Consider the following 27,905-nt stretch of genomic DNA (forward strand, 5'->3'; position numbering starts at 1 on the left):
GTTTACCTGAGAGCCTGATCCAGCCAAACTTGGCTAGAAATTCCCAACGAGTTGCGAAGAATGGTGACGCAGGTAGGTGACACAGCAATAAATGGTCAGGGCATTTCTGGAAGCCCATATGCAACTAAAGTCCCTAACTACCAGTCAGGAATCCTTGATAAGAAAGCCTTACGATGAGGAGCTCTCAAGGGTTACGTAGACAGGCAAGCAGCCTGGAAAAAAGGAACTTTCCCGCGGGGGAGGAGCATCCCCAAGGAGTCCGTGGTATGAAGCTGAACGCTAAAGTTGTGTGACGGTGTGACCAAGTCTGGAATCCGCCATTTAGACGCCACAACCGACGTATAATGGCTGCCTTTTCTCAATGTTGGGGGTCTCAGTCTCAAAGCAGTGCTGCCTTTCAGCCCCCCTGCAAGTTCAGCGGCCATACAGTGTTGACATGGGATAGGGGTACAGTGTCAATGACGGGGAGTTCGCACATGTGAGAGCCTCGCCTGTCATATGTGATGAGGAATGCAGTGTTCTAGGCGGGAAAAGGCGGTGGGTTCTGGGATCTTCGCTTTGTTGGTTGAGGATTGCCCAATCCCAATGTTGTCGTTATAACCGATCATGGACACCAATAACAGGAGGGACTTGGTACACGAGCTGAAAGTTGACCACCACATGTTGCTGTAGAGGTTGGTCAACAATCAACCCCTTTACTTGCTTCGACACTTCTCGTTGCTCTCCGCCCAAGCACGCGAATTCCACCCAAGTGCGATATGCCTTATCCTCGATTGTGTATTCAGCACCTTACCAAATTGCCGCCTGTCAATGAACGCCAAACCACCTCACTCACTCCGGCACCCAACTACAGGTGGAACCACCAACGTCCCATTCGTCTGCGCACTTCCACCTAACCGCCTTCCATCCTTATCCGTATGCTTGACTAGACCAGCAGCAACCACTACCTTCCCTCGGTAGCCACGAGCCGTACCGGCCGCTTGTTCGGGTCTAGCAACGTGCAAGAAACACCAGTCACTCGGCTGTGAAAACAGCACGTACCCAAACTTGGCACACTCGGCGATGACTTCCCGCAGGTGACTTTCTTGCTGGAACCTGGCTGTATCCGAGTCCTCGACGAAGTGTCGCAGGAAGCGATTCAAAGCTTGCGCTAGAGCAGCAGCCTGAGGCACGAGCGCCGCGTCTGAGGGGGTCAGTGCTGTCCGTTGGCTGCGTTGGGGGTGTAGTAAAAAGGCGGAGAGGGCACGCCACCAGTGTAGAGCTAGGGTGGAAGCTATTTAGACATTGGTTAGCAGAAGATTTCTAGCAAGTGGAGGAGAGCAAGTGGTGATAGGAAACAAACCTTGAGAATCAACCTGTCTTCTGAGCCCGTGCTGTTCATCCGGGGGAAGAGACTGCAGAAACGCCGCAACGGACGTGGGCAGCATGGAGAGATGGCTTCGAGCCCCGGGATCGATGCTCGTGAAGATGACCGTGGATAGAACGTGCTGTAGAGTTATCTGCCTGGTGTTCGGGTCCAAAGCAAGTGACATGATCGTTTCGGCTGGAGGACCCTCGGAGCCAGCCTGGCCTAGCCCTAGCTGAGAGAGGGCCGCGAGGAGGCTTTGGCGGTTCATACGCGTAGCATCCAGGGGGCGGAAGTGATAGTGGTTTTCGACGTGTTGCTGGATGAGGTTGTGTCGGTCGCGAAGCTCGGCGGCGAGCTCTTGGTCCGAGAGGGATTCGAGAAGAAAGTGTTTCAGTTCGGGCATGCCACTGTCGCCATGGCTCCTCATCCCTGAAATCATCGGTGCGTAGGACGCCTCTCTGGAGGGTGTCGCGGCAACATGGGCAACATCGTTATGGCCTCCGTGTCTTTGCTTTCGCCTTGAGAAGAAGCAGAAGGCAGCGGCAAGGCCAAGGAGAAGACCAGCGAGGAGACAGCCGATAGCTATCCCGGCCGCTGCACCAGAGCTCAGTTTGCCCCGTTCTTTACCCGGTTGGGGCGATTTTGTAGGGCAGGATGGATCATAAACGGTGCTGTTTCCGTTGACGGTGAAACTGCAGGTGGTCGCAAAGCTTGAGCTTGATCCTGACTGTGATGTTGTTACTGGTGTCGATGCCGACATCGGCATCGATGTCAACGGGGCGGACATTGAGGATGTTGATCCTGTGGACTGTATGCTTGGGTTTTGTGAAAATGGCAAATAGATGGTTGTTGGTGCATTCGGGGATACTGTCGCCGGAAGACTACCTGGGCGCTCTCCAAGAAACGATAGCAATGTTGCGGATATAACCTCTTGGATTCCTTGAGGGCCAGAAGTAGTAGATAGAGTTGCTTGGCTGTCGTAAACATAAGCTGCCGTGTATGTGATCGGTGTGCCACTGGTTGTGAGAATGGTTGTGATAGTTTGAGTCACCGTTGTAGGTGGAGGCTGCGCCATAGTGGAGGATGAAGAGCGCAACGCTTAGAAGAACTCCGAGGAATGACTGATCATTTCCAAGTGAACAAGACCGGGCGGAGATTCCTTTCAATAAAATGAAATGAGAATTGATCGAGGAGGAACACCTGCTCAGAGCCTCCAGTCGTCGACCCAGGAGAAACGATACACACTGTGTGATATGTCTGCATATTTTTCGGTGCAGTCCAGCTGGACCGCCACAAAAATGACTGATAACAGGATCGTGCCACAGCTTATCCTTGTCGCGTAATGGAAACATGACAATAGTTAGATCCAGGCCTTCATGGACGGCCAATGGCAAATTTCTTCTCCAGTAATGGGTGGCCTTGTCTCTGTCGGATACGTGCACCACAGGATCCCTGAGCAGCCACTCCTCGCAGTTGGTCGTAATGTATGAACCAAACGTAGGCCACTTCGAGCCGCCCAACCTTCCATTTTTGCCTGCCTTCGCGGAAACATACAAGGTTAGGTTTCTGCAGGTTCCGGTGCATCTGGAGCTTCGCCTCCGTGATGCAGGCAGCCCTGGGCTTTTTGGGCTCCTCTCATACCAGGTCGTGAGCTACGAGCTAGACCTGACTGTCTCTCGCGAACTTGAGCTCAAAGGGGGCCTGGGGTATTCAGGGTCAAGGCAAAGATAACTTAATCTTCAAAGATCAGTCTTCAGCACAATTTGTTTTGGCATACACCAAGCTTTTCACCCATATCAATCTCAAGATGTATCAAAACGGCCCGGGTATTGTTGTCTCTGTCGACCTCGGCACCACATATACGGGCGTGGCATGGATGACGCCCAAGACCCCCATCCAAGTGATCAGCGACTGGCCCGGCAGCGGCGATCGAGGTGAACGCAAGGTGCCAACAACGCTGGTCTACAATGCCAACGGCACTCTCTCGTCATGGGGTTTCATGTGTGCCGACGACGAGCTTGAAGCCGGAGTTCAAGGCGGTGGGAAGATTCGTCGGGAATTCTTCAAGATCTTCATGGACGCGGATACACTGGCAGACGCGCAGCAGCAAGGCCTCACCAGCGCACCGCAGAGCATCGCCGAAGCGCAGCAGTTCGTGACTGACTTTCTCCGGCAGGTCTATGCCCACGTCAAAGAGTCCATCGAAACGCAGATTGGACGACGCGGAGTAGGCAGCGGCTGGACAGACCTGGTTGTCGAGTTCCTCTTTAGCGTTCCTACCACCTGGACGAGTCAAAGTATCGTCAACTCGTTCAAGAAGGTGATCAGAGAGGCAGGTTTTGGCATCGAAGGTCCGAAGCACTCTGCGCAGGTTGATCTGACCGAAGCCGAGGCGGCGGCTGTGGCCACGCTCAAAACGAGTGCCGTTAGCTTTAGCATGGGGAGCGTCTTTCTCACTGTCGATGCCGGAGGTGGAACGACGGACTTGGCCCTGATGCAAGTCACATCCTCGAATGTGGCAGTTCCACAGATGGCTTCATTGCACGCCGTCAACGGCGTAGGGATAGGCGCAACACTGATCGATCGGCTATTTATGCGCTTGGTATCACAGAGGCTGGATGCCTGTCCGGATGCTGCGGCGCATATACCTCCTGGTTTGCCTTTGCGGCTGGCGAGGAGCCACCAGTTCCGGACAGTGAAGCACAAGTTTGGAGAAAGAGCGTATATGCAGGCGCTGTTTAGGATTCCGATAGAAGGATTGGCGTATAACTTTAGCCACGCTGGGCTGGGGATCGAGAACGGAAAGATGGTGTTCACTCTGTGAGTATCTGCTGTCAGACGATACCCTCTAGTCATTCCACAATTGCCTTGCTAACCTGGAAATAGTCAAGAAATACAATCACTGTTTGACCCACAAATTGAGGGTATCGTGAACAGAATCATGGGCGAGCTGGAATGGCTCAGAACCATGGGACACTTGCACCAGGTGCAATACATGGTTCTTTCAGGCGGACTGGGCAGCTCAGCCTACGTCCGTGATCAGCTCCAGCAGCGAGTTCTCGCCCACCAACATCCCAACGCGAGCGACCAAGTGGCAGTCATCCCTTGCAGTGACCCTCAGTTGGTGGTGGTGAGAGGCCTTCTCCTTGACCGGCAACAGAGATGGGAATCAGGGGGAGCCACCTCGGTGTTGTCAATCCGCATTGCTCGAGCAAGTTACGGGGTTATCGTCCAGGAGATATACGTGCCCACCATGCATACCAACGAAGACGTCCGCCCCGACCCATTTGAGCCGAGCAAGAAATGGGCTGTGAACCAAATTCAGTGGCTCATCAAAAAGGGTGATCAAGTAAACCCCAACACGTTTTTGGTAAAGTCTTTTCAGATCCGGCTTGCCGCAACAGAGACGACAAGGGCTTGGGACTCTCAAATCGTCATTTCCCACAAGGATCCTGTACAGTTACCGACTAGCATGAAGCAAGGTTAGGACCCGGCCCTCGCCATATTTGGCATGTGGTGAACTTCCGGCTGACATGTCTTGCAGATGGAGCATATAGGCTTTGCGAAGTGAAAAGCAATCTGGAGGGAATCGAGCAAGATCAGCTTGTCAAAATCAACAAGAGAGGAACTTGCTGGTCCCGTGGGGTCACCTTCTACATCTGTCAATTCGATGTCAGGGTAATTGTGGCGCCGGCTGATTTGAGGTTCGAATTGTGGTTTGGAGGCCAGAAGTTCTCCGGTAATCATGAGCCTATATCTGTCGACTGGGACAGTGAAGGGTCCAAGGTGAAAGGGATGTGATTGAGATGGCCGATTTTGTGGTGAATTATGCGGATGGATCTAGTGTTTTTGTTTGAACAGGAGTGGTTGCTGAGCCAAGATGGAGATTTGGATAAAAACACTGCAGCATCGCGACTCGTGCAGGTAGTGTGTTGTACATGGCCTTAGAGAGCAGTAACACGTCTTTGCATATTTTGGCCGTGAGTCTGTTAGTGGCTGTTAGCGCCCACCCTTTGAATTCTCCATCTGCCCCAAGCTTTCCCATGCTGCCTTTTCAGGATCTTGCCTGCTACGAATGCCGCCAACAAATATGAACCTGACCACCTCACCTTCTCGTCGATAGGTCACGATGTTGCCAAGCAATCTTTACAGTACATATCGCCAGTACAAGCACGATACTGATGTTGTTGCATCGTGGCTAGCTCAGACCGGAAAGACACTGGGCTGCGCCGCCGAACTTCTCGCTTCCAACTCGGTTTCTCCCACAAATGCCCACCTCAAGAGCGCTCGCCTCAAGGGCAAAGCCCGAAAATCGGCAAAAGCCCAAGCACACGGGCAGGCTGGCAACTCGTCAGACCAGTCACAGGCGAGGCGGAAGTATGTGTTGGCGCTCAAAAACTTTGTGCCGCTCGCCGAGTTCATCGGCAGCAAATTGAACGAGGCAAAGATCGTTGAGATTCCAACCGTCGTTCCGACGGCTATTGAGCGTGCCATCACGGTGCGAAAGGGCTTCGCACAGCTCCTTCAGGAGCATGGCCGCGACCTGAAGCTTGAGTCCAACGAGAACCACTCCTATTTCGTCTCGGTTCTAGAGAAGGTTCGTCATGTCCTCGAGCCTTTGTTCAAAGACTCTTGGGCCAAGAGGGCCCTTCCCAAGCTGCCCAAGATAACAGCAACCAGCAACCCGTTTGATCTTCTCGAGTTCTATGATGCACCCGATTTTGACCTCGGGGGAGACGCCCCAGGAAGCACGGAGCAAGCAGCTAAGAGCAGGGAAGCAGTCGACGAGGGCGTCGTTGTTGATTATGAAGCTGAAGACGCTGCGTCCTCTCTCGTCGCCTTTGCTACCCTCTTTCGCGATGTTCGCGCTCTCCGGGTGCAGGTCAAGAGTCTATGGGCGGATTATGCCGAGGACGAGCTGTCTTTGCCTTCCGTGGCCATTGCTACAAACACGGCCATCAATATTGCCCGATTCATGGAGGAAGATGCTATCGATAGCATCCGCTTGAACGGGGACAAGAAGACGGCCAAGGATTGGGCCCTTTTCTACTGCCAAATGGCTGCCAGCAGCCAAGGCATCGATATGGCCAAGCCCACTCCAGGCCATATCATGAACCTCGACGCCTTTCCCATGATGGACGAGTCTATGACCGTTTCGTTCATCCTTCTCGAAGCGTGGATTAACCAGGCAAGGGCATCGAGCGAGGTGGTGACTTATAACGGCAAGTTTGGCTGGTATGATCTTACGATCGACTATGATTCAGCGCCAGCGGATGTCAAATGGCAGCAAGATAAAGCTGCCTTCTTGGAAGTTGCGCCCCAGTTCGATCTTATGGGACGGTTCAACACTACCCCTCCAGATGCCCTCCCGGAAGGATTACATTCAGGTATGCCTGTTGAGGACGAGCTCTTGCGGGGGCTGCGTCTTCTCCTTACCAACAAGGACAAGGCCATACCTTTCTGGCTTGGATTTGCCACAGCTATTCACCTCGATATACGCCGTGTTCTAGGACGGCAGTCTGAGAAGCCGTTTTGGGCCATGATGCGCTACAATATGGCCATCGACGACAGTATAACCCAGAATTTGGAGTATTATGAGGGCTTAACCATTAGTAAGATCAGTCTCTATAGTCTCTGGGACTTCCAGGTCCGTTGCTAACGGTGCGCAACAGAGGGCTGGGATCAAGTCGACGGCAAGAAGCGACTTATCAGGCTCCAAAACGAGGCGCGCTGGTTCACCGAGAACCCGCTATACAAAGTGATCGAGTCCACAGGACTTCTAACCTCCCGTAACAACAAAGAACACACATTTCTTAAGATGCATCCCCTTTTCTGCGGCCTTTGGATTCACTACATCCGCACAACCTACCACCTCCTTGCAGCCCAGTTCGAGCGCTGCTGGGGCGGCATCCTCTATACTGGCCATCTCTATAACGCCTTGTGTAATGAGAACCTGATCAGCGACGCCGCGAAATGGGAAGATATGGAACTTTTCTATCGTTTGCAAGGCGGTAAAGACAAGTTTTTTGTCGGCGCGGCGCCCACAGAGCGGGAAAACTACCACAAACAGCTTTGCATGATGATGGGCTTTTCGGCAACCAGCTTCATAGCAAGTACAAGAAACAAGACTCGAAAGCTCGTGCCCACAAAAGCAGGCCCACGCTCTCTCGCGGCTCAAGGTAAGGTATCCTCCATGTTCCATAACCAATACAGGCCAAGCATGGAAGGAATCAAGTTGTCTGTGGACGATGTGCAAGCGATTCTCAGCAAGAAAAGTCCAAATCCACAGAAGACACCTCAGGCCACACCATCCCAGCTCATACACCAGCTGGCTCTTGATATTGAAGCCGAAATTCCCGAAACGTCAGTCGATTATCTGGCAATGCACCGACAATGCTGGGACTTCTTGCGCAGTCTCAAAACCGCCGTGGACCCTTACTTCAACCGTGTTGCCGGGCCGACTTGGATAGAGAGGGAGCACCAGCTTCCCTTCGTGGTGGGCTACATATTTTCCACGGTGCTCGACCCTGTGGGAGGAGAAAGCAAGATGATGGAGTTCCTGGTCCTAGCTTCCAAAGTTTACAAAGAAGTGGTTGCACCCTACCGCAACGACGTAACTCTCTTCCTCGAAACCATCCAGGACTACGACAAAATGCTTTCTCACCCCGAAGACAGATTTCTGGGACCTATGCTAAATGAGCTGTCGCTTGAAGAACCAGAAGAGGAGGAATGGGTTGATTCAGAATATGAAGAGATGATGGAATACGATCGAGAAATCGACGCCATGTACCGAGAGATTGACTCGGAATGGGACGACGAGTCGGAAGATAATACCTCGGCTGATTTCCGACCCAACAATCCTCCTCTTGACCCCAGTCTTCGATCGGGATTTGGCCCAGGAGAGTCATTCAGAGACCCCTACACCGAGCCTGGTGAGCCTCCTTGTATGAGCGTGGAAGCCATGCAGCGGTGGTGGCGGGTCTCGAGAGCATTGGAACGGAATCCCATGGCGGTCTCGCAGAATGATGCGGAGTGGTTTCGACTTGCCCTGAGGAGCGCGGAGTTCCAGAACACAAGGCGAAAAGCTGAACAAGAACGCGAAGCATAAGTCCCGCAAGATGCCAGACTTCGTTGAGTCAGCTTGTTTCATAGCGTTAAGAGAGCAATGTCTGACTGTCTTTACACTTGGTCATCAATTGCACTACATCACCGAACTTTTTTGCTCTTTGATGCCCTCCATTTTGAAAACGAAATCCGACCATCATGGACCTATATAACACAAACTTCGAATTGGAAGACCGCCCGAATCCTACCTTGGAACATCTTCGAGTCTCATTCTGCGACGCAAGCCCAAGACGGAAACCAATGATCACACACGCATTACCTTGTATAGCACAACAAATGAAGTTGATGAAGAAGACAAGGCTCGAAATCCGTGCATTGCGGCCTAGGGCACTTACTCTATGATATGCGGTTACATTTGAATCCTCCGGAACCAGTTGGCCTCGTCTGCCCAGAGTCTTACGTTAGGACAACATCGGTACCGAGACAACAGATTTCCATTACCGTCAGCTTACACAAACTTTTCGACCCATTGACACAAAGCATAAATCACCGACGGCAAAGTAAAGATACCACTGCCTGATTCTCACCGATGGCAGGGAGAAGGATTGAGAACCTTGTAGTAACAAGCACTTGGCAACATGACAGCATGCCGAATGCCGAGAGGCAACATGAAAGGAATCCGGAGCCTTGAAGATATAAAAGGGCAGGAGCTTCGCCGACGACAATGCTGAAAAGAAGCACCATCTTCATCAGGTCCAGCATCAGCTTCTTCCCTCACGCAAATTCAGTTCCCATCTCGAGGATCATTAGTGAACAAACTCAGCCAAAATGTTCTCCAAGCAAATCCTCATCGCTGCGGCCTTCCTCGCCACTCTCTCCACGGCTGCTCCTGCCACCGGCAGTGCCAGCAGTGACACTACCGCCTTGAAGATTGACGTTCCCGAGGGACTGAAGATCCTCGAGCAGTACGAGACCAAAAGCGGAGGCACCGTAGTTTGGTAAGTCCGTCCCCAAGCCTTCCAACCTCATGACCACATCAACCCAAGATTTGGGCTAACAAACTTGACCCCGATTTCACAGGTTCGGCGACGAGAATCCCGTCAACGCCACAAACACTGTTGTCCCTGACGAAGCATCCACCCACGCCCTCAACCGCCGCTGCGGCTCCAACCGCGTCGCCTGCTACGGCGACCACCAGACCTTCATGCCCACCTGTGAGGTCATGACCTTGGACACCTCCGTCCTGCTGCGCGACACCCCCATTCCCCCCAGCCCTCGGTCCATCTGCTTCTACCAGAGGGGCGCCACGTGCTGCGTCAGCTGGGCCGACAACGTGTCCGGGGCCGTTTACAGACACCTCATCAACGGCGCGAATGCGGTCAGGAAGGGGTGCCCGACTAGATGGGCGAGTGGCAAGTCGTATGATACGCTCATTGGGAGGACGTGCACGACGCAATGCTTGAGTGACCGGCCGAATGGGTGCAATAGCAATTGAATTGAGAAGGGGGAAGGTTTGAAGTGTGAAGGGAGATGGAGTGGAAATTTTTGAATAAGAGGGGGGGAATGTGTAGGAAACTACGATCGTGATGACCTTTTTTTGGCACGATGGAGCCGGTATATCAGTTGAAATAACTCCTGTCTTAGGATCAGTTTTTGGATTCAGTGTATGATCAAGGCTTTGACAATTATCAACACCAACCAGCAGGATTGCACTTCACGTTCACCATCCAAGTAACATTCCTCCCAATGGAGCTTCTCAAACAAGGGTTGAAAACACGCGTAAGTTTGTTCTTCACCACCGCCTTCTTTGATGACCCCTGGTGGAAAGGATTACAAATATGTGTGCAATGAGGTAATAGGGTGGCTCAAGACGATGACTTGGTCTGCAGAAGCAGATAATATTAACTTGGGGACAGAGCTTACGACAGGTTCAATATAAGTCATAGACTTGCACACATCAAGCACATACGACCATACCCACTGGAAAACTCGCGCCGTCGAGTGCACCGTTCCACTTACGCCAAGCCCAGCTGAGTAGGCTAGACATATACTACACAAGGTACTTACCCCTGCCATTTACCCCCGACACCTACTCTATATACTTGATACTTTTAATTGGGAGGTGTGGTTAGCTTTGGTGAACATCAGAAGGGCCTCAAGATATAAATCGCGTCTTTACCTTCAGATTTCCGACTGAACCAAACAAGCACACTTCTATCACATTCTCACTGCATTCACTGCATATCCATTCTTTTCAGTTGATTCTACCGCATTGATTCTACCGCATCAATTACGGCCCCTACTCCCAAACATACTGAGCTCGTTATGTCGCACGGACATTGCCCACAGTCCCATCTTCCTCTCGCAACAAAAGGTCTTGGCGCCAAGCGTTAGCACTAACGCTTTGTTGCCCGCAAATCCTTAACACTACCAAAATCGCCGCTTTCACGGTCGATATCCTAACAACCACAAGTACGAAATGTCTACGCCTTCGCTCCCTGGGGTCCCTCAACCAACGCCGCCGGTCATGACGCCGGTTACTCCTCTGCCGGACACCCTTTGCGTCCCGCCACCGCCCTCCACGACGGCGCAGTCGGCCAAGAGAGCCCGGACTGCAGACGAGGAAGTCCGTCCCGCCCATGCCACCACCGCCACCCCTACTGCTTCCGGCCCCATCACGTCCTTCGCTGAGACCCTCATCTCTGAAGCACTCGCCAAAATGGAGGTCTACCGCTCCTTCGCCGCTGCTCTAGACACCGAGTTCGCCCGCTTCTCCGTCGTCTCTCCAGCCCATGCCCGCGAAGCTGAACACCTCGCACGGACCATCACCGCCGCACTGTTGAGGGTATGGTAAGATATGCGTTGTTGTGCGAAGGAGAGAAAAGGAGGATGTGCGTGAAGGACTGGCTATATGGGCGAGAGCCCAGACAGGCCAGTCCGTGTGCGCGGACGTGCAGTGCGACAATGTCACAGGCTAACCCGGTGAAGATTGGGCAGTCACGGGTTAATCCCGTGGCATCTGGATCGCACAGGCACCTGGAAAAGGAGAGTCAAGGATGGAACAGTCTTGCTTCTTCATAATAGGATACGTCATCTTGACAACAGTAGAAGGTACCAGAATGTACAAAATTCTTATAAATTTACCTGTCCTCCCAGACCCTTCTGGTGGCACGCTAGAAAAAAGAAATAGAGAGACAAGAATTGAGAACGAAATGGAATAAACTATATGTCTTGCGAGACGCCAATAAACCAAATCTGTCCCGATGCGCAGATGAAGGATATCATCTGTCCCTGGACATAACACCAAGACGGTCGGTAATTTGGTGGTAGCCAAAGTACGTTCTGGCCGTTGCAAGTAATCCAAGACTTATCCTGTCCCAAGTTATAGCTATGGCTTTCTGAGTTATCTAGTACAACTTGGCTTTCGGTAGTTTTTGTAACTGTTTTAATATGTCCAACGTTGGTACGTAGGTAGCGATTGGTAGGATCAAACGAGATATCGGTTATACTAGTAGTAGTAGGAATCGTTTGGAGGCAACTCCCCGACGCCGGATCCCAGATCTTGATCGTTTCGTCATCCGAACCGGACGCCAGCCGCTGGCCATCCGGCGAGAAGGCCACTGAGCTAACCCCGCGGCTATGGCCTTCGAGGGTTTGGAGGCAGCTCCCCGACGCCGGATCCCAGATCTTGATCGTTTTGTCATACGAACCGGACGCCAGCCGCTGGCCATCCGGCGAGAAGGCCACTGAGCCAACCCCGCCGCTATGGCCTTCGAGGGTTTGGAGGCAGCTCCCCGACGCCGGATCCCAGATCTTGATCGTTCCGTCCCCCGAACCGGACGCCAGCCGCTGGCCACCCGGCGAGAAGGCCACTGAGCTAACCCAGTGGCTATGGCCTTCGAGGGTTTGGAGGCAGCTCCCCGACGCCGGATCCCAGATCTTGATCGTTTTGTCATACGAACCGGACGCCAGCCGCTGGCCATCCGGCGAGAAGGCCACTGAGCTAACCCCGCGGCTATGGCCTTCGAGGGTTTGGAGGCAGCTCCCCGACGCCGGATCCCAGATCTTGATCGTTTTGTCATACGAACCGGACGCCAGCCGCTGGCCATCCGGCGAGAAGGCCACTGAGCCAACCCCGCCGCTATGGCCTTCGAGGGTTTGGAGGCAGCTCCCCGACGCCGGATCCCAGATCTTGATCGTTTCGTCCCACGAACCGGACGCCAGCCGCTGGCCATCCGGCGAGAAGGCCACTGAGTCAACCTCGCCGCTATGGCCTTCGAGGGTTTGGAGGCAGCTCCCCGACGCCGGATCCCAGATCTTGATCGTTTTGTCATACGAACCGGACGCCAGCCGCTGGCCATCCGGCGAGAAGGCCACTGAGCTAACCCCGCCGCTATGGCCTTCGAGGGTTTGGAGGCAGCTCCCCGACGCCGGATCCCAGATCTTGATCGTTTGGTCCCCCGAACCGGACGCCAGCCGCTGGCCATCCGGCGAGAAGGCCACTGAGCCAACCTCGCGGCTATGGCCTTCGAGGGTTTGGAGGCAGCTCCCCGACGCCGGATCCCAGATCTTGATCGTTTCGTCCCACGAACCGGACGCCAGCCGCTGGCCATCCGGCGAGAAGGCCACTGAGCTAACCCCGCCGCTATGGCCTTCGAGGGTTTGGAGGCAGCTCCCCGACGCCGGATCCCAGATCTTGATCGTTTTGTCATACGAACCGGACGCCAGCCGCTGGCCATCCGGCGAGAAGGCCACTGAGCTAACCTCGCCGCTATGGCCTTCGAGGGTTTGGAGGCAGCTCCCCGACGCCGGATCCCAGATCTTGATCGTTCCGTCCCCCGAACCGGACGCCAGCCGCTGGCCACCCGGCGAGAAGGCCACTGAGCTAACCCAGTGGCTATGGCCTTCGAGGGTTTGGAGGCAGCTCCCCGACACCGGGTCCCAGATCTTGATCGTTTCGTCCCACGAACCGGACGCCAGCCGCTGGCCATCCGGCGAGAAGGCCACTGAGCCAACCTCGCCGCTATGGCCTTCGAGGGTTTGGAGGCAGGCATTCCAGTCCAATTCCACAGCCGGCTTCGTTTGAATCCATTCAGGTTCTTCTCCTTTGAAATTTCTCTTTATCAAGCTCCTGCTTGGAGCAAATACAAGCGCTGATATGTATGCTTGAAGTGGAGCTTGCTCTATTATTGACTTATTTGATAGAGCAAACCGGTAAGCATCCCAAACAAGCTTTGACAACTGCGACTGGTCATTACCTCCCTGTATCTTCAGTTAGACCAAGTTCCTTAGGTGGAGTTAGACTTGTACTTACTAGTAGGCTCTCGAGCTTTCTAATAGCAACAACGCCCGCAGGCATAGCTTGGAGTAGACTTAGAGCTTCCAGCCAGTAAAGGTACTTCGTCTTGAGGAATGTATAGACAACCCCGTTGTCCTGTAAAAGATCATTTCGGTTTGTGTTCGTGTCAGAAATCGAGTCACACAAGTGATCAACCCAGTAGGCGCACGAGTACCGCACCGTCGCTAGCGGATCCGGATCCGGTACTTGGACCTTGTCACTCGGAAATCCCGGTGCCCTTAAGCCGTGTATGTTGCGTCGCAGTATTTTAGACATGGCATCAAGTGACCTCAAGAAGATGGTATAGTTCACATCTTCTTTTCCAGCAGGAAAAATCCACTTGAACGCCTCCTGAGAAGCTTGGTTGCCAGCTTTATCAGAGGCATTGCCAAGTAAAAAGTCCTTGGCTGATTGATGGACAAAATAAATAGTTTGTTCTCGTAGCGTTAGAAATGAACCGCAAAGCCCTATAATCTCTTCTAGAGATTCAAGATCGCCGCAAATAACATCAGGCACCGCGACGAGGGTGGTTAGTTCTTGAAGGTTTACTGGTCGACGAACAATTGCGGCAACGGCAAGAATGCGCTTGTAGAGATCAGAATCCTCGGACCGGCTCATGTTCTCTCTCATCCGCGCATATAGAGCATCCAGCCCGGACGGAAATTTGCGTAGCATTTCTTCGGTACGCCATTTCTGAACCTCCGGGCCTGCAAGTACTTGGCAGACCAACGCCACCCAGAGGAACGTATCTTGCGCGTTGGAGCACAGGTAGTCCTGAACGGTCTTTTTTGTCCTTGGATCATACTTCTTCCGCCCTGCCAGGTAATCCACCTTGTACAGGATAAATGCATTGACAGCCGCTGCGACGGATCCCGCATTTAGCTCCAGGGAGACCTTCACTTTATCTGCGGCTTCCTCCAACCGTTCCTCAATTTGCGGCCAATTACGGCTTGAGACGATCCACTTGACTCGAGATCCAGATGATGATTGCTGAGCAATGAAGTCGAGAAGTTGCGGCAGGTCTGTTGCAACGCACTCGTCAAGCGCGTCAATGACTAGGTAGGTCGTTCGGAGGCTTGAGTCTTGTAAAATATTGGTGAAGATATTTGATAGGGCGACCCATGTATTTGCATCTTTGAAGAGATTCTCACCTGCACGATCATACTCCTTCCGCACGTGTGAGAGGACAGATGGCTGCTGCTCGATAAGCAGGTAGATCAGGCCGCGCAATACGGCGGCTCCATTGTTGATGCGAGAGTCGGTAGCCTGGCAGAAGAAGTAAACCACATTGCAATGACGCGCGTTGGCAGTATTGCCTTGATCCAGCTCATTGATGATGCCGCACAGCAACATAGTCTTCCCTTTGCCGGGGTCGCCCTTGATCCAGAGCAGTCGGTGCTGTGGGTCGTCACGCCATTGTTGAAAGTCAGCGTTATTGAGGACCCAACGATACGAGTCTTGCAAAAGGCCGCCTTTGGTCTGTTCGATGCGGGTTTTATCGTGGCGAGGATCGGTAAGGCGTACGTGCTTTAGACATTGCTGGTCCTTCTCTGACATTTGTTGTATTTCTTGGTGCTTTGTATAGCTAACGAGCTGCTCGAGACGAGATGTCACTTGCTGATTGGTGTATGCTTGGGTGTCGTTTTGGAAGCAATTTTCGGCACCTTGGATAGCCCCCAAATCAGCTTTCCAGTCATCAAGCGTGATCATATCCCGCAGAAAGACTAAGCCACGGTTGCGATAATAAGCGCAAACACTCTTAATCTGATAAGAGAGGAGCGCTTTGTAGAGGTCAACAATTTGGTTCTCCAATTCGCCTCTCATTCCATCGAGTTCGCTGATGTTGTTGGTGGGATCCCTGAGAAGGCTAGTCGACAAATTCCAATACCAGTCCATTCTCTTAATAACGTAATCAATCCCTTTGCGGTTGACTTCGGTCGCTTTTATAGGGTTGGCAAGCATCTGCAGAGGTTAGTATGTAAAGTATTATATCACGCTCTAAATAGACATACCTCTAAAACGATACAAATGCCAGTCCAAGCGAGCGCGGCTTGGGGCACGGCCTGGATTGCCGCACTTATAGTGTTCTTCGTCGATAGAACGACATCTACGGCCACGCCAAGGCTCTCTTTCGCCTTGACCTCCCTCTCAGTCTTGGCTAGGCCAGCATTGATAAGCTGGGTCATTTGGCAGCGCCTGTCCAAGGTGTTGTGGGCGATGGTGTTCGACTGGGACTCGGGCACCGTTGAGCCGGGGCCATCCTGTAGCTGTCGGGACAGTATCTTCTCATATGAGTCCACCAATTTGACCTCTTCTTGTTTAAGCTCATTATAGGCACGGTCCCAGAGTCGTACAGGTAAGCTGGTAGTAGTGTCATCTGCGCTGGCGGGCGTCTCTGTGTTGGTGGGATTGGTAGCCGAAGCGGCTGGGGGGTGAACAGTGGTGTCATCCGCGCCGGCGGACGTCTCTATGTTGGCAGAACCAGTAGCTGGAGCGGCTGGGGGCTGTGGGGTGGACGTCTCTATATCGATGGAGCCGGTAGCCGGAGTGACTGGGAGTCGGGAGGTGGACGTAGAGGGAGTGGCGGGGATGTGCTGTGTAGACGTCGGCAACTTGAGCAGAGGTGCAGGGCGAGACTGTTCTTGATCCTTAGAACCTTTCCTATCCTCCGCATTTCTGTATCGCTTAACATGCGTCTGGAACCATGAGCGCAGTCGTCGAGGCATCGTAGCTTTGAGGAAGGAACGTCTTGACTGCGGCGAGGATGCTACGGTTGAGGATTAATGAATCGAGGTTATGAAAGTACCGGGAATTCTTCTCTCCTGCCATCTAGGACAAAACAAGGAAAAGAAACTAGAGCACTGTGTTTTCTCGAGGCCATGATGGAGAATGGGGCTTTCTATGTTGTCACCTTGTCAGGCATAGGATGGCTGGTGGCTTCCTCCCAATTACACGCCAATTACCCAAACGCCATTTCTTTTTTGGGGCTGGGAATCCATGGACCCGGAAGGTACCGGGCACCAGTCAATAACTCGACTTGGGCGAGGATCGTGGCTTTCTGTCACGGGGTCTACAGGATTGGCAATAGTGTACCAAGCAGCGAGCGTGGCGCGGGTAGGACTGTAAATCCGAATGGAACCTGCAAATTACAGTAGAGCCTAGGCTGCCAGTTGCTGCCAACAACCAAGGCGTTGTGATAACCAGTGTCCTTGAGCGGACAATGCGTTGATGCCTTACTTTCCATTTCCTTTGGGATTCGTGGGCGCGTGGAACCCGGACGCCAAGCGGCGATCGCACTGACAGTAAGACATAAAGCAGCTGTTTATACTGCCAAAGAAATGCTTTCGTTGAACTCCATAATTCAGCTACTGGAAGAGGAGCTTGTACGGCCGCGACTGAGAATTGTGCTAGTATACCTATACCGTAGATATTGCACTTTGACAAACGTTAACGGGGCTAGCCGCAGTGTCAGGACGGCCAACTTGTCTCGTAATCAGCCCAATTATATTTATCTTTTTAGCCCCGGCTTGCCACCTACTGTCTTGCCTCCGTCCGAATGGTTATGGATATGGGAGGTGGTTGTTCAGTTTTTTGACCCTACCACGTGATTAAACGACCCGGTTCATATCCTTCCAACTCCCATACATAAGCTGCTTTTCTCGTAATCCGCCCAATTGTATTCGTTGTTTTAGCACCGCCTCTCCACTCCACCGTTATGCCTCCGTCCAAACGATATGGATATGGGAGGTGGTGGTTCAGTTTTTTGACCCTACCACGTGATTAAAAGACCCGTTTCCCGTCCTTCCTCCTCCCATAGATAAGCTCACTGAGGGCCAGACTAGTAGTTGGGTCGGTGACGACCAGCGAATCCCTGGTGTTGTATGTTTTTTTTTCTCGGTCGCATGTTTTTATTTTGCTTATTATTATTTCTTCTTCCTAGGTCACGGACCTTTTCTTTTTTGTTCTCGCCAGTGGTATAAGTGAGTATTTTCTTGCATCTTACTGTCCGTATGTTTTTGTGGCAGAAGGGCTATCGTGTCTCTGATCCATGTTGTAGACCTGATAAGTAAAAGAGACTAAATATCAACAATCAGATAATGAACCGGACAACAAAAACACTTGTGAGCCAAGCTCTCCACTTTTTAAATGCTCAATCATCTACGAAACAGATGGAACAGAACTCAAAAGTGTCCGCCTAGAAGCAGTTGTTGCTCAGGGGCTGATGTTCAAATGTAAACAAAAGAGTAACGACGGTACCATCCAGCCATCCATTCCCTTCGGCTTGTGTCCCGCTTGGCGCCCGTGCGCCTGCGCCAAGGCTCAGCAGCTCCATCATCACCTGCATGAGCCTAAAGAGCTACCCGCACCTTATCCACTATCGCAGCGTCTCGAACGCGTGCAACACCATCCGAACCACGCAACACTACGACATTTCCCCGAAACTTATCACCACAGACCACAGACCTCAGACGACAAGCGGCGAAGTGACCGGATTGGAGTTGGCGAACTTGCAATGATGGATAACTCGGGTCTAAAAATGGGCACGACCGACGGCGCAGCTGGTATCCCATACTACGAAAAGCAGCGACAGCATCTTAAAGAGCTGCTGAACAAGAAGAAGCTTTTAGAAAAACGTCTGGTACGGCTGCTGTCACCGCCAACAAACCGGGCCAATCGTCGAAATACCTGCTGATTCAGGAACAAATTAACAGCTTGCGCAAGAAGAATCAATCTACCAAAAGGAAACCGAGTACCTCGAAAATACGCCAGCGGGCAATATCATCACGGGCTTCGACAACTACACCAAGGGCACCGCCAACGTTGCAGCACAGCGCCGGAAGACGGGGTTGACAGACGCGAACCGTGTCTTCTCAAGAAGCTCGATATCGTACAATCCGGCGGCTGTGCGTCGTTCTGTATTTTCTTCCCCCCTCCCTACGCCCAGTCGCTTTCCCACCCACCATTCAAACCATCATCTTCCTCTCGTTCGCCTCCTGCCCTAATGCAGTACCACACTTCAACACACTTCAATCTCACTTGGAGACTGAGCGTCATAAGAGGATTTCGTCAAGCTAACCAGTTGGCAAAAACCACAGCAACAAGAATCGCAAACACCAGCCTCTTCAGCCCCCGCTTCCCATGCTCCGACACCGGTCTTGACAACGTTCAATAACAAGGACGGCGCATCGAGTGCGCCGACGCCCACATCAGCCACGACCGGAAAGGTGAACAATTCCAAGAAGAAGAAAGCGACAACCTCGGGTGCGGGAGTCGAAGATAGCGAGACGGACTCACGAGAGACGAAGAAGGCGAGGACGAACTTTGGTGCTGTTCGCAAGTGAATCCGTGGTCAAGAAGAAGAAGAATCAGAGTTGGGCTTGCGGCGTGTTGCGGTTGGATTTCTGTTGTGTTTGCGTTACTCGTTTGTGCACGAGAGGGAGAAGGATTGGATTACATGGCGTTTTGGTTTTGGTCATTACAGATGGATTAAGCAGAGCGCGGCGTTTTGGGGAGGGGCTTTTTGTCAAATTTCTTCAGCGCATTCAGGATATCCTATGAATGGAGAGTGCAATTTTCTTACCTGCTGCTGATGGACAGTGAATCTCTTGAGGAAGCGACTTCAAGGAGCTGGAAACGGGAGAGCACCGCACATCTGATACCATCACTCAGTCTGCTGCTGTTTCTGCTTGCCAAGCATGATGCATTATGATATCCAGAATTCTCGTGATCCTCATTTTGCGCCCGGTGAACAACGTTTCCAAGGAAGAATCTTGATGCCGTTTGACTGAATTGAGATGATAGCCTTTTGATTTGCCATCATGTTCATATTCTTGGGGCGAGATTTGTGAAGTATGTCCTCCCGTCCATCTGGATGAGAGCTGAGCTGGGTGCAGTGACAAACGAAGTACGTACCACCTGCCAACTGCCAGTGCCAGGACGTGAGCCGTCGGTCTTGACGGGACGGTTGTTTGCAGGGCGGGTTTGCCTAGATCTCTGCTCTGATTGGTTGGTTGCCGGTCACAGGACGGTCCACACGGAATTGCATCACCCATGAAAATTTGCAGGTGCGCACAGACCGGGTGCAGCACCTCCGGGAGGGTATAAAAGATGGTCCTCCCTCCCACTATTCTAATTTTCTTTTTCTTTTTTTCTTCATGTCGACAATACTTCAGTGAGTAACCCCCCCTAACTATTGGGATCCGCTCTACTCTCTGGGAGATGCGCTCATCGCAACACACGATGCTAACCACACTGCGCTTTTCAGGAGAATCATTTCTATAGTATTTGTCCTCTTTTGTGTTCCCTAAAGGAGCCACAGATCCCACCGGGGTTGATGATCAATATCCTCGGCGCCCAACAGTGAGGTCCTTTATTTACTCTCGCTCTGCCTGCAAAGGTGGCGGTTGCCTCACGGCGACTGTATAGAGAGTGGCGATGATCTGTACCCCGATTTCCAGAGGTCTCTGCCTTCGGGCGCTTTGGCGGGGTGGGTGTCGATGGAAGTCTGACCCGCTTTCATCACGAACTTTTTTTTCATTGCGATCTTGGGGCTTCGGCTCTGAGCGTGAAGAAGAAACATTGACTTGATGTCCAACATCCCCAAGCAAATGATATCTGAGCTTGGGTTTCGCACTCGTGATTTATTCGCACATGCTGTTTTTACCCGTATCTGCCTGCTCTTGGTGCGCTTCTGCCTAGAGTTGCGATGAACCTGCCGTTCAGTAACTGGATGTGGTCTGTGCTCTGTCGCGTTTCATCTCTCGGCGGTCTCGTTCACTGTTGTACTTTGGGCCTTCCGCGCGCCAAGTTATTGTTGTTTGGCAGCGCACCGGTGGAAGTTCAAATATCTACGAACCACGACTCACGGAAGGATTGCCTTGAAGACACATCACCAAGCTTCCGGCCGGTGAAATGCTCGACGAGAATCATTGCAGCACGAATCAGATCCACAACATCTCCGGTATGTGTTACCTTCATGACGGGGTGGAAACTGAGCGCCGTCGATTACACCATGAGGTGGGGTCACAACTTCCCCTCGCCGGGCGATGCCTTGGCAGCGACGGAGGCTACCATAGCTACCTACCCCTCACGGCGGAAGCAGGCCGCTTGCAACCCTCACGACGCCTTGTCACTGTAGAAGCTACATCGTCACATGCCTTAAAGTAGCAGATGCCTAGACTTGAAAGATGGGATGAGGTCGTTACTACTTCTTCACCGTTTTTGGAACTTGGTGTTTTCTTGCATCCTCCTCATATCAGCCTTTCCTGGCGCGGACGCATCTGATATATCAATAGCAGTATCAAACATGACTCTCACAGCAACCAAGTTCACCCCCGAGGTGCTGCTGTCGGCACCACGCCGCTCGCCAGCTGTCCCCAACGCCAAGGGGACCAAGGCACTATTCACAGTAAGTCGGATTGAGTACGAGATGGGATCGCGTGCCGCGTAACAAGACTGTGGACCACATGTGAATCTGAGGAATGATGGGTGGGGGTTTTGTGTGTAAGTTCCGTCGCTAACCAGAGCCTTGGCGACACAAAGGCGACCACGTACTCGTTCGAAACACACAGAAAGACTTCCCAGATCAGAATGCTTGATATCCAATCTGGCCAGTCAACACTTCTTGTCGATGATTTGAGCGCCAGCGAACCGACATGGATTGGCGACGATGAGTTCCTCTACCTCAAGACTGGTGATAAGGGTAACACTACCGTCTTGGTTGACAAGACCGCCCGCCCAGGTTCTCAGTAAGATAACCCTTCAATATCTGGGAAAAGGTCACACTTTGCTAAACAGAACATCTAGAGCATATGAGGTCACTACGATCAAGGCTCGTATCTCGAACATCAAGATCAAAGAGCTCCCTAACGGCACTGTCGCTTTCGTCTGCTCCGCCTCCACTACTCCAGATGGACAGCTGTCCAACCCTGTGACGGCGAAGAAGCCATATTCTAGTGCTAAGGTCTATACCAGTCTCTTTGTCCGCCATTGGGACGAGTGGCTAGGAGAGGACAAGAACTCCCTTTGGTACACCGCGTTGGAGAAGAAGAACGGTCGTTTTACGCTAGCGGGCCGCAGTCTCGTCAACGCCCTGGCGGGATCGAAGCTTGAATCTCCAGTACCGCCCTTCGGAGGAACTGGTGATTTTGACATTAGTTCCACAGGATTGGTGTTTGTCGCTAAAGACCCTGAGCTCAACCCTGCCATTTACACAAAGACCGACCTTTACTATGTTCCGCTCAAGAACTTCATCGAGGAGCAGCCACCATCCCCGAAGATTGTCGAGACACCTGGCCTGGAAGGCTATACTAACAGCCCTGTCTTTTCGCACTGCGGCTGCAAGGTGGCCTTCACCCGCATGAAGAGCAAGCAATATGAATCTGACAAGCCCCGTCTGATGCTTCTACCGGACATCAGCGATCTGAGCAAGACTGAAGAATTCTTCGCCACGGATGACGGTGAAGGAGCGTGGGACTATCGCCCCGAAGGGATTCTCTGGAGCGCCGATGACAAATCGCTTTACGTGACAGCCGAGAAGAACGCTCGTGTCCGCCTCTGGGAGGTCCCTTCCAACCCAGCCGATGCCAAGGACACTCCCACGATTGTCAAGACCGCAGACGGCAGTGTGAACGATGTCAGACTTCTTGCTGAGGCCGATTCGTCCTCGAAGCTTCTGGTCTCTACTACCTCTCTGGTTGACAACAGCTGCTACAGCATCGTCGACCCCTCTTCCAACACCACCGACATCATTTCGTCTAACTCTAAGCAAGGGAAGACGTTCGGTTTGTCGAGATCCTGCATTGGAGATATTACCTTCAAGGGAGCTGGTGACTACGACGTCCACGCGCTCGTCGTCCGCCCCTCCAACTTCGACGAAAAGAAGAAGTACCCTCTTTGTTTCCTGATTCACGGCGGACCCCAGGGTGCCTGGCAAGACGGATGGAGCAACCGCTGGAACCCAGCCGTCTTTGCGGAGCAAGGATACGTCGTCGTGAGCCCGAACCCGACAGGAAGTACGGGCTACGGCATGGCCCTCCAGAACGGTATCAAGGGCCAGTGGGGCGGCAGACCGTATGAAGATCTGGTTAAGGCGTTCGAGCACATTGAGAAGAACATGCCGTATGTGGATACAGATAAGGCGGTTGCGTTGGGTGCTAGTTATGGTGGCTATATGATCAGTAAGTGATTCTGGCGAGCCGATAAAAGGACATACGGCGGTTACTGATGCCCTTTCCTCAAAACAGACTGGATCCAAGGCCACCCCCTCGGACGCAAGTTCAAGGCGCTCGTCTGCCACGATGGTGTCTTCAGCACACTGAACCAGTGGGGCAGTGAGGAGCTCTTCTTCCCCATCCACGACTTCGAGGGAACCATTTACGACAACCGCGCCGGATACGAGAAATGGGATCCCGCTCAGCATGTGAACGAGTGGGCTACGCCACAGTTGGTGAGTTCGAACACCTCTACACATACCAGAATTCTAGACTGCAGCAACCCTCCCGCTAACTGCCCACGCTTTTTCTTCCTCCGAAACAGATCATCCACAGCGAACTCGACTACCGTCTCCCCATAACCGAAGGTCTCGCGCCTTTCAACATCCTCCAATCCAAGGGCATTCCCAGCAAACTGGTCATGTTCCCCGATGAGAACCACGTAAGCAGCATCTATTGTGACAGATAACTAAGTCAGAACTCCCGTGTAGTGAGTGGAAGTCGTCCACTGCCAGAATTCCATCCTAGGAGATGACCTTCAAAAAGCTCAGCAGCGAACACCAACCAGTCCTCCCCCGCCACCACCACCTCCTCTTCCTTCTCACTCCGGGCTCTTCTCACTCCGGGCTCAAGGAGCCATGAAGCCTAGCCGTGAAGCAAGCAAGTGATTTGTCCTCACATCCAGTCTACTTTCCAACTTTCCGAATCATCCCAAAGAACCCACCTTCTCAACCCAACCCAACGGGACAATAATCACAAACGCAAACTGCAAATGAAATGAGACACCTCATGCTAACTAAGGACTACCGGAAAAAAAAAGTGGGTTCTGAAGCCGGAGAATAGTCTTGTCTGGCATCAGCAAGTCCTGTCATGGATCAACAAGTACTCCGGGGTGGACAAGGAAACCCAGGAAAAAGTGAAGGAGATAGTTGTTGTGGACGATAATAGGCAGAAGGCGATGTAGTAGGCCAGTCGGGCTTTGTTGTTTGTTTGTCGTATTGGTGAGCAGCAGCATGACTTCATGACTGGGTGGGGTATACGAGGAAGACGGAGTGTGTGTGTGCATGTGCGTGGGCGGCAATTGTGTGGTACGCTTTTTCTTGTTCGGGCCAGGAAATGAATGGTGGTCTTGGAGGAGGAAGACATAATGGCATGGAACCTCTACTGGTGGACGGATATGCACTCTGCACCCAGGAACTCGGAAATTCTTTGGGGACTTTCAGGTTGCAGGCCTTTGTTCGAGGGAGATGTTGCATATTCTTTTTCTACTATCTCTCTACTCTAGCGTAAGCGTATTGTACTTGGGCCATTTTGCTTCTTTCCTTAGTTACTAGCCAGCTCGGTCAATGAATAAGCAGACTTCTGGAGATTGTTTACTCACCCCTGAGTGTACAAGGTGACGAGGCAGGAAAGATGATTGCAGATATTGGTGTCCAACAAGAATGTGGGTTTAATGTGCTATGATACGAGAAAATGTCAATGTCACCAGGGGACTTGTCTTTCTTCGGGGTTGGATATGTTTTAGACGATTGAATCCATAGCTACGCCCTACTCCAAAAAGGTTTAATGATGCCAATGGCCACGGGTTCACGTCACCGGTGCAGCGTGGAACAGGTCTTTTATCCCGGATATTTTATGCTCATAATGATTGCTTTTGAAGCCCCCTTCCGCTTTCCATACAAGGCATGAAACCTTCGTTCCTTCCAGCTTTACCATCTGCTAACATTTTCATCCGAACCGTACGCTCTCGCTTCCCCCCTTTTTCCAAGCACATAACCAAAAATACAAATACGACCGAGAAACAGGGGAAGCCAGCAGGAGACAGGGACCAGATAAGATGAAGTAATGGTATCTTTCCAGTCTTACAAAAATCCGAAGTGCGCCACAAACGCCACTTGGTCGCTGTTGACGACAGACAACGACCAACAAGAGAGATATAGTATGCCAAAAACGACAATCAACACCGAGAAACAAAACATAAAGAAAAAAAAGAAATCATCAGGAAAACATAAGAGTGAAATACAGAATAGCCGCCATGCTCCTTCCTCTTCGTTCTCCTCCTCTGATCCTCATTCCCCCTTCAATCTCCTTCAAGACTAACCGAATAAACCGACTAACTAGACTTGACAAAGTGATGTCGTAACCGCTAAATCAAGACAATGAATGCTTTTGTACAAGGTATGAGCCTTAAAAGTCGTCATGAACCTTTGAAACACCAACACGTAAAAAATTCATGCTTCAAGCCGAGGCTTCGACGGGCTGAGCAGCGGTCTCGATGGAAGGCTGGGGCTCATCGGGGTTGATGGGTTGTTGTTGCTGGGATTGCTGAGCCATCTCGCCACCGGCCTCGCGCTCCGCCCAGTCACCCCAAAGGCCGCGCTTACCGCGGATACGGATGTGACCGCCAAGCGCGCCCTCCTTCTGCTCAACCTTGATGGCGTCCTTGGTCGCAAGCACCAGGCACTCAAAGAACATCTTGGTGGCATCGGCCTTGGTCGTCCTGCCCTCTGGCAAAAGATCTTGGAAGACGACAGCGGTTTTCTTGCGCTTGTCGGCATTGTCAGCGGCCTCAGCGCCAAAGAGATCGCGAAGAATGTGGACCGCGTGCTTGGTGCCGATCGAAACCGGGCCGCTGTCCGCAGGGTGCACAAGGGGTGCAATGGTCTCGTCGAAGTTGGGAACGGGGCTGTTGGCACTCCTAGAGCCAGGTCGCTCTTGGTCTTCGTCGTGGAAGACAGCGCCGTCTTCGTTTGCGGCCAGCTCGATCTCCGTGCCTTCGGCAGTCTCACTCTGATTGCCGTTAATACTCTCGGCGCGGCCGACAACCGTAGATTCGTCATCGGGAAGCTCGAGGCGGGGCGACTTGCGTGTGCCGTCCTCTTCGTCCACCTCCATATCAGCAATCGCACTATCTCGCTTCCTCTTCAGATCGAAGGGACGGAAAGTGGTAAGAGACAACATGTCCGAGAGTTCGTCGGCCCAGCTGTCACTCCGGTTTTCGAGGAGGACATTGCTAACAAACGCTCCGGTTTTCTGCAGGTCGAGCAAAGCCATGAGGTAGGGATCTTGAGTACCGAAAGTCTGCGGCTTGAGGATGTTGTCGCGTTTCGACTGCTGCTCCTTGATCTGGGCGTTCGAGAGCATGGTCTGCTCATCAGGCTGGAGAAGCTTTCTCTTCTTCGACCTTTGGGGGGCGATTATCGTACTGGCGGTTGGGTCCTCGCCAGGTTCGTACATGTCCGAGTTGCTGTGGCGGCTGTACTCCTGCTCAACCTCCTTGGCGAACTCGTCATCGATATCCGACAAGGGAGACTCGGAAATGCGAGCACGAGCCATATCGGGAGCACCTGGGGTAGAAAGGCCTTCAGGAATCTCGGAGTGGTCCCCAACGTGGAACTGGAGGTCGTCATCGCCCATCTGAATATCCCCTTCGTCGTCGTGGATCCGTACGCCATCACCGTAGTCCAAATCAAGTCCCAACGACGGCTCGCGAGTGTTACGCTGCTTGCCGGGTCCAGCACTCAACTCGCTGAAAATGTCATCCTCAACGGCTCTGGCGTCAGGCGCGTCTCTGCCCATTTCGATCGTTGTGTCCATAAACTTGCTCGGCCTATCGTCAATGTCCATGCCGAAGTCCAACTCCAAGCCGAGATCATCATTGTTGGCGAGCGCAAGCTCTTCCTCGTCGACCATGGTGTTATTCAGGAACTGGCTGTTGTTGAAGTCCTCTTGAAGGTTGATGTCGCGCTGGCTGGCACGGACTTGCACCTTGCGAGCCATGATAGGAGCGCCAGTAACCTCTTCGATCTGTGACGCCAGGTAGTCGGCGCTCGGGGGTGGCAGTAGATCGAGGTTATCATATGGCGTGATCTGATCGGGAAGCATGAGAGATTCACTGTTTTGAACATGTAGGTTGGTAGGAATATCGTGGTTTCCAGTAGATCGGAAGGCCTATGACAAGTTAGCAGGCGAGCGGAACCCAAAACAAGACAGACTGGGCCTACCATCTTGATTTTCATCAAGGCCTCGTTACAGTCATCGAGGAGGTACCTCGCTTTGCGGCTGTAAATGCGCACGACACCGAGGAGCAGCTGACCGCTCAGCCGAAGGGCCAGCGGTGCATCGTTAGGGGCAATGATGGCATCGACACTGTCTTGGAGGTTGTGCTGCAAAATCTGGACCTTGGAGACTTTGCGCTCTTGGTTGGCCGAGAGCCAGGCTTTCGCCAACGGCCCTGTGGCACTAAGGAGGGTGCCGGACCAAAACATGGCGACGAGAGTTTCTTGTTAGGTGTAGCAATGGGACAGCAAGTATACGGAGCAAATTGGCGGCGACGAGATTGGTGTTGATAAGCGACCGGGCTATGGCGCAGCAGTGCGGTGTCGGTTGCTGCCCGCTGTGTTTTTCGCGATGCCCGGATAGGTGGTGTGTTGTGGCGGTGGTGAGGTGGGTAGGGACACGGCAAGCGAGAGCGCGTCGTTTGGAAACCAAAGCTCAGCAAGCAGCAGCAGCAGCAGGGAAGGGCGCGTTGAAATTACAGACTGCAAGGACCGTGGGCGCTACTCGTACACATGTGCAGCAGCAGCAAGGAGAAAGCGCATTCGGGTCAATTGTTGAAGAATCGCTCAGCAATTGTTTCAGGCACCGAATCCGAAAGCCGCGATTGTGATGCGACAACCAGCAGGGTTGGATGGCGATGATGAAGCTAGTGTTGTTGTTGGGCTGAAAGAGTGGGAAGAGAAGAAGAGGGGATCTGTGACAAGAGCGGCAGCGAAGCTCCAGGTTCTGGCGGACGATTCAGGATTGGGACGACCCGGCAGAGACCGGGGTCTTGAGTGAGCGAGCGTCAGTGCATTTGCGGGAGAGCGAGTGGATACACAACAAAATTCCGACGCCGCTATGAAATCTGAGAGGCTGGGCTGATGTCCTAGGAAACAGTCCC

The 27,905-nt window shown here is 52.5% G+C and overlaps 9 protein-coding genes across 9 annotated transcripts; 6 read left to right on the forward strand and 3 right to left on the reverse strand.

Annotated features, from left to right (window-relative positions):
* Positions 1-630: 630 nt before the first annotated feature.
* SMAC4_03000 (uncharacterized protein) lies at positions 631-2,457 on the reverse strand. The gene is made up of 2 exons (XM_003348458.3): positions 1,343-2,457; positions 631-1,273 (listed from the first exon to the last, which is right to left on the reverse strand). Exons 1-2 carry the CDS (start codon positions 2,421-2,423, stop codon positions 828-830), a joined length of 1,527 nt encoding a protein of 508 aa, XP_003348506.2. The 5' UTR covers positions 2,424-2,457; the 3' UTR covers positions 631-827.
* A 352-nt stretch (positions 2,458-2,809) lies between these two features.
* SMAC4_03001 (uncharacterized protein) lies at positions 2,810-5,433 on the forward strand. The gene is made up of 3 exons (XM_066089874.1): positions 2,810-4,168; positions 4,235-4,830; positions 4,893-5,433. The coding sequence occupies exons 1-3, from the start codon at positions 3,156-3,158 to the stop codon at positions 5,147-5,149; spliced, it is 1,866 nt and encodes a 621-aa protein (XP_065945706.1). The 5' UTR covers positions 2,810-3,155; the 3' UTR covers positions 5,150-5,433.
* A 44-nt stretch (positions 5,434-5,477) lies between these two features.
* Positions 5,478-8,456, forward strand: SMAC4_03002 (uncharacterized protein; the record flags this gene model as incomplete). The annotated part of the gene is made up of 2 exons (XM_003348460.1): positions 5,478-6,960; positions 7,021-8,456. The coding sequence occupies 2 exons, from the start codon at positions 5,478-5,480 to the stop codon at positions 8,454-8,456; spliced, it is 2,919 nt and encodes a 972-aa protein (XP_003348508.1).
* A 698-nt stretch (positions 8,457-9,154) lies between these two features.
* Positions 9,155-9,908, forward strand: SMAC4_03003 (uncharacterized protein; the record flags this gene model as incomplete). Its single annotated transcript, XM_003348461.2, has 2 exons — positions 9,155-9,411; positions 9,494-9,908. The coding sequence occupies exons 1-2, from the start codon at positions 9,242-9,244 to the stop codon at positions 9,906-9,908; spliced, it is 585 nt and encodes a 194-aa protein (XP_003348509.2). The 5' UTR covers positions 9,155-9,241.
* A 984-nt stretch (positions 9,909-10,892) lies between these two features.
* On the forward strand, positions 10,893-11,267 carry SMAC4_13081 (uncharacterized protein; the record flags this gene model as incomplete). The annotated part of the gene is made up of 1 exon (XM_066091256.1): positions 10,893-11,267. The coding sequence occupies one exon, from the start codon at positions 10,893-10,895 to the stop codon at positions 11,265-11,267; it is 375 nt and encodes a 124-aa protein (XP_065945707.1).
* A 368-nt stretch (positions 11,268-11,635) lies between these two features.
* Positions 11,636-16,697, reverse strand: SMAC4_09911 (uncharacterized protein; the record flags this gene model as incomplete). The annotated part of the gene is made up of 3 exons (XM_066091028.1): positions 15,764-16,697; positions 13,728-15,713; positions 11,636-13,675 (listed from the first exon to the last, which is right to left on the reverse strand). Exons 1-3 carry the CDS (start codon positions 16,475-16,477, stop codon positions 11,636-11,638), a joined length of 4,740 nt encoding a protein of 1,579 aa, XP_065945708.1. The 5' UTR covers positions 16,478-16,697.
* Positions 16,698-17,619: 922 nt separating this feature from the next.
* On the forward strand, positions 17,620-19,831 carry SMAC4_04564 (uncharacterized protein). The gene is made up of 5 exons (XM_066090132.1): positions 17,620-17,731; positions 17,846-17,872; positions 17,995-18,390; positions 18,464-18,667; positions 18,848-19,831. Exons 2-5 carry the CDS (start codon positions 17,849-17,851, stop codon positions 19,091-19,093), a joined length of 870 nt encoding a protein of 289 aa, XP_065945709.1. The 5' UTR covers positions 17,620-17,731; positions 17,846-17,848; the 3' UTR covers positions 19,094-19,831.
* Positions 19,832-20,876: 1,045 nt separating this feature from the next.
* Positions 20,877-24,354, forward strand: SMAC4_04565 (uncharacterized protein). Its single transcript, XM_066090133.1, has 6 exons — positions 20,877-21,159; positions 21,294-21,499; positions 21,558-22,930; positions 22,997-23,199; positions 23,289-23,405; positions 23,784-24,354. Exons 1-6 carry the CDS (start codon positions 20,944-20,946, stop codon positions 23,925-23,927), a joined length of 2,259 nt encoding a protein of 752 aa, XP_065945710.1. The 5' UTR covers positions 20,877-20,943; the 3' UTR covers positions 23,928-24,354.
* A 224-nt stretch (positions 24,355-24,578) lies between these two features.
* Positions 24,579-27,773, reverse strand: SMAC4_04566 (uncharacterized protein). The gene is made up of 2 exons (XM_003345287.2): positions 26,968-27,773; positions 24,579-26,914 (listed from the first exon to the last, which is right to left on the reverse strand). The coding sequence occupies exons 1-2, from the start codon at positions 27,229-27,231 to the stop codon at positions 25,202-25,204; spliced, it is 1,977 nt and encodes a 658-aa protein (XP_003345335.1). The 5' UTR covers positions 27,232-27,773; the 3' UTR covers positions 24,579-25,201.
* Positions 27,774-27,905: the final 132 nt, after the last annotated feature.

This window comes from Sordaria macrospora, chromosome 1 (assembly GCF_033870435.1).
Source record: "Sordaria macrospora chromosome 1, complete sequence".
Lineage (NCBI taxonomy): Eukaryota > Fungi > Ascomycota > Sordariomycetes > Sordariales > Sordariaceae > Sordaria > Sordaria macrospora.

What these genes read in the sequence shown, in the direction of transcription:
- SMAC4_03000 (XM_003348458.3), bottom strand. Translation starts at nt 2,423, where the DNA reads ATGGCGCAGCCTCCACCTACAACGGTGACTCAAACTATCACAACCATT. An exon ending in AAGACAGGTTGATTCTCAAG is followed by an intron (nt 1,274 to 1,342) that starts GTTTGTTTCCTA and finishes ATGTCTAAATAG; the next exon opens with CTTCCACCCTAGCTCTACAC.
- SMAC4_03001 (XM_066089874.1), top strand. Translation starts at nt 3,156, where the DNA reads ATGTATCAAAACGGCCCGGGTATTGTTGTCTCTGTCGACCTCGGCACC. An exon ending in GGAAAGATGGTGTTCACTCT is followed by an intron (nt 4,169 to 4,234) that starts GTGAGTATCTGC and finishes ACCTGGAAATAG; the next exon opens with TCAAGAAATACAATCACTGT. An exon ending in ACCGACTAGCATGAAGCAAG is followed by an intron (nt 4,831 to 4,892) that starts GTTAGGACCCGG and finishes CATGTCTTGCAG; the next exon opens with ATGGAGCATATAGGCTTTGC.
- SMAC4_04565 (XM_066090133.1), top strand. Translation starts at nt 20,944, where the DNA reads ATGAGGTCGTTACTACTTCTTCACCGTTTTTGGAACTTGGTGTTTTCT. An exon ending in ACCGCCCGCCCAGGTTCTCA is followed by an intron (nt 21,500 to 21,557) that starts GTAAGATAACCC and finishes CAGAACATCTAG; the next exon opens with AGCATATGAGGTCACTACGA. An exon ending in TTATGGTGGCTATATGATCA is followed by an intron (nt 22,931 to 22,996) that starts GTAAGTGATTCT and finishes TCCTCAAAACAG; the next exon opens with ACTGGATCCAAGGCCACCCC.
- SMAC4_04566 (XM_003345287.2), bottom strand. Translation starts at nt 27,231, where the DNA reads ATGTTTTGGTCCGGCACCCTCCTTAGTGCCACAGGGCCGTTGGCGAAA. An exon ending in CCTTGATGAAAATCAAGATG is followed by an intron (nt 26,915 to 26,967) that starts GTAGGCCCAGTC and finishes AACTTGTCATAG; the next exon opens with GCCTTCCGATCTACTGGAAA.
- SMAC4_04564 (XM_066090132.1), top strand. Translation starts at nt 17,849, where the DNA reads ATGAACCGGACAACAAAAACACTT. An exon ending in ACCGGACAACAAAAACACTT is followed by an intron (nt 17,873 to 17,994) that starts GTGAGCCAAGCT and finishes TGTAAACAAAAG; the next exon opens with AGTAACGACGGTACCATCCA. An exon ending in AGCTTTTAGAAAAACGTCTG is followed by an intron (nt 18,391 to 18,463) that starts GTACGGCTGCTG and finishes ACAAATTAACAG; the next exon opens with CTTGCGCAAGAAGAATCAAT.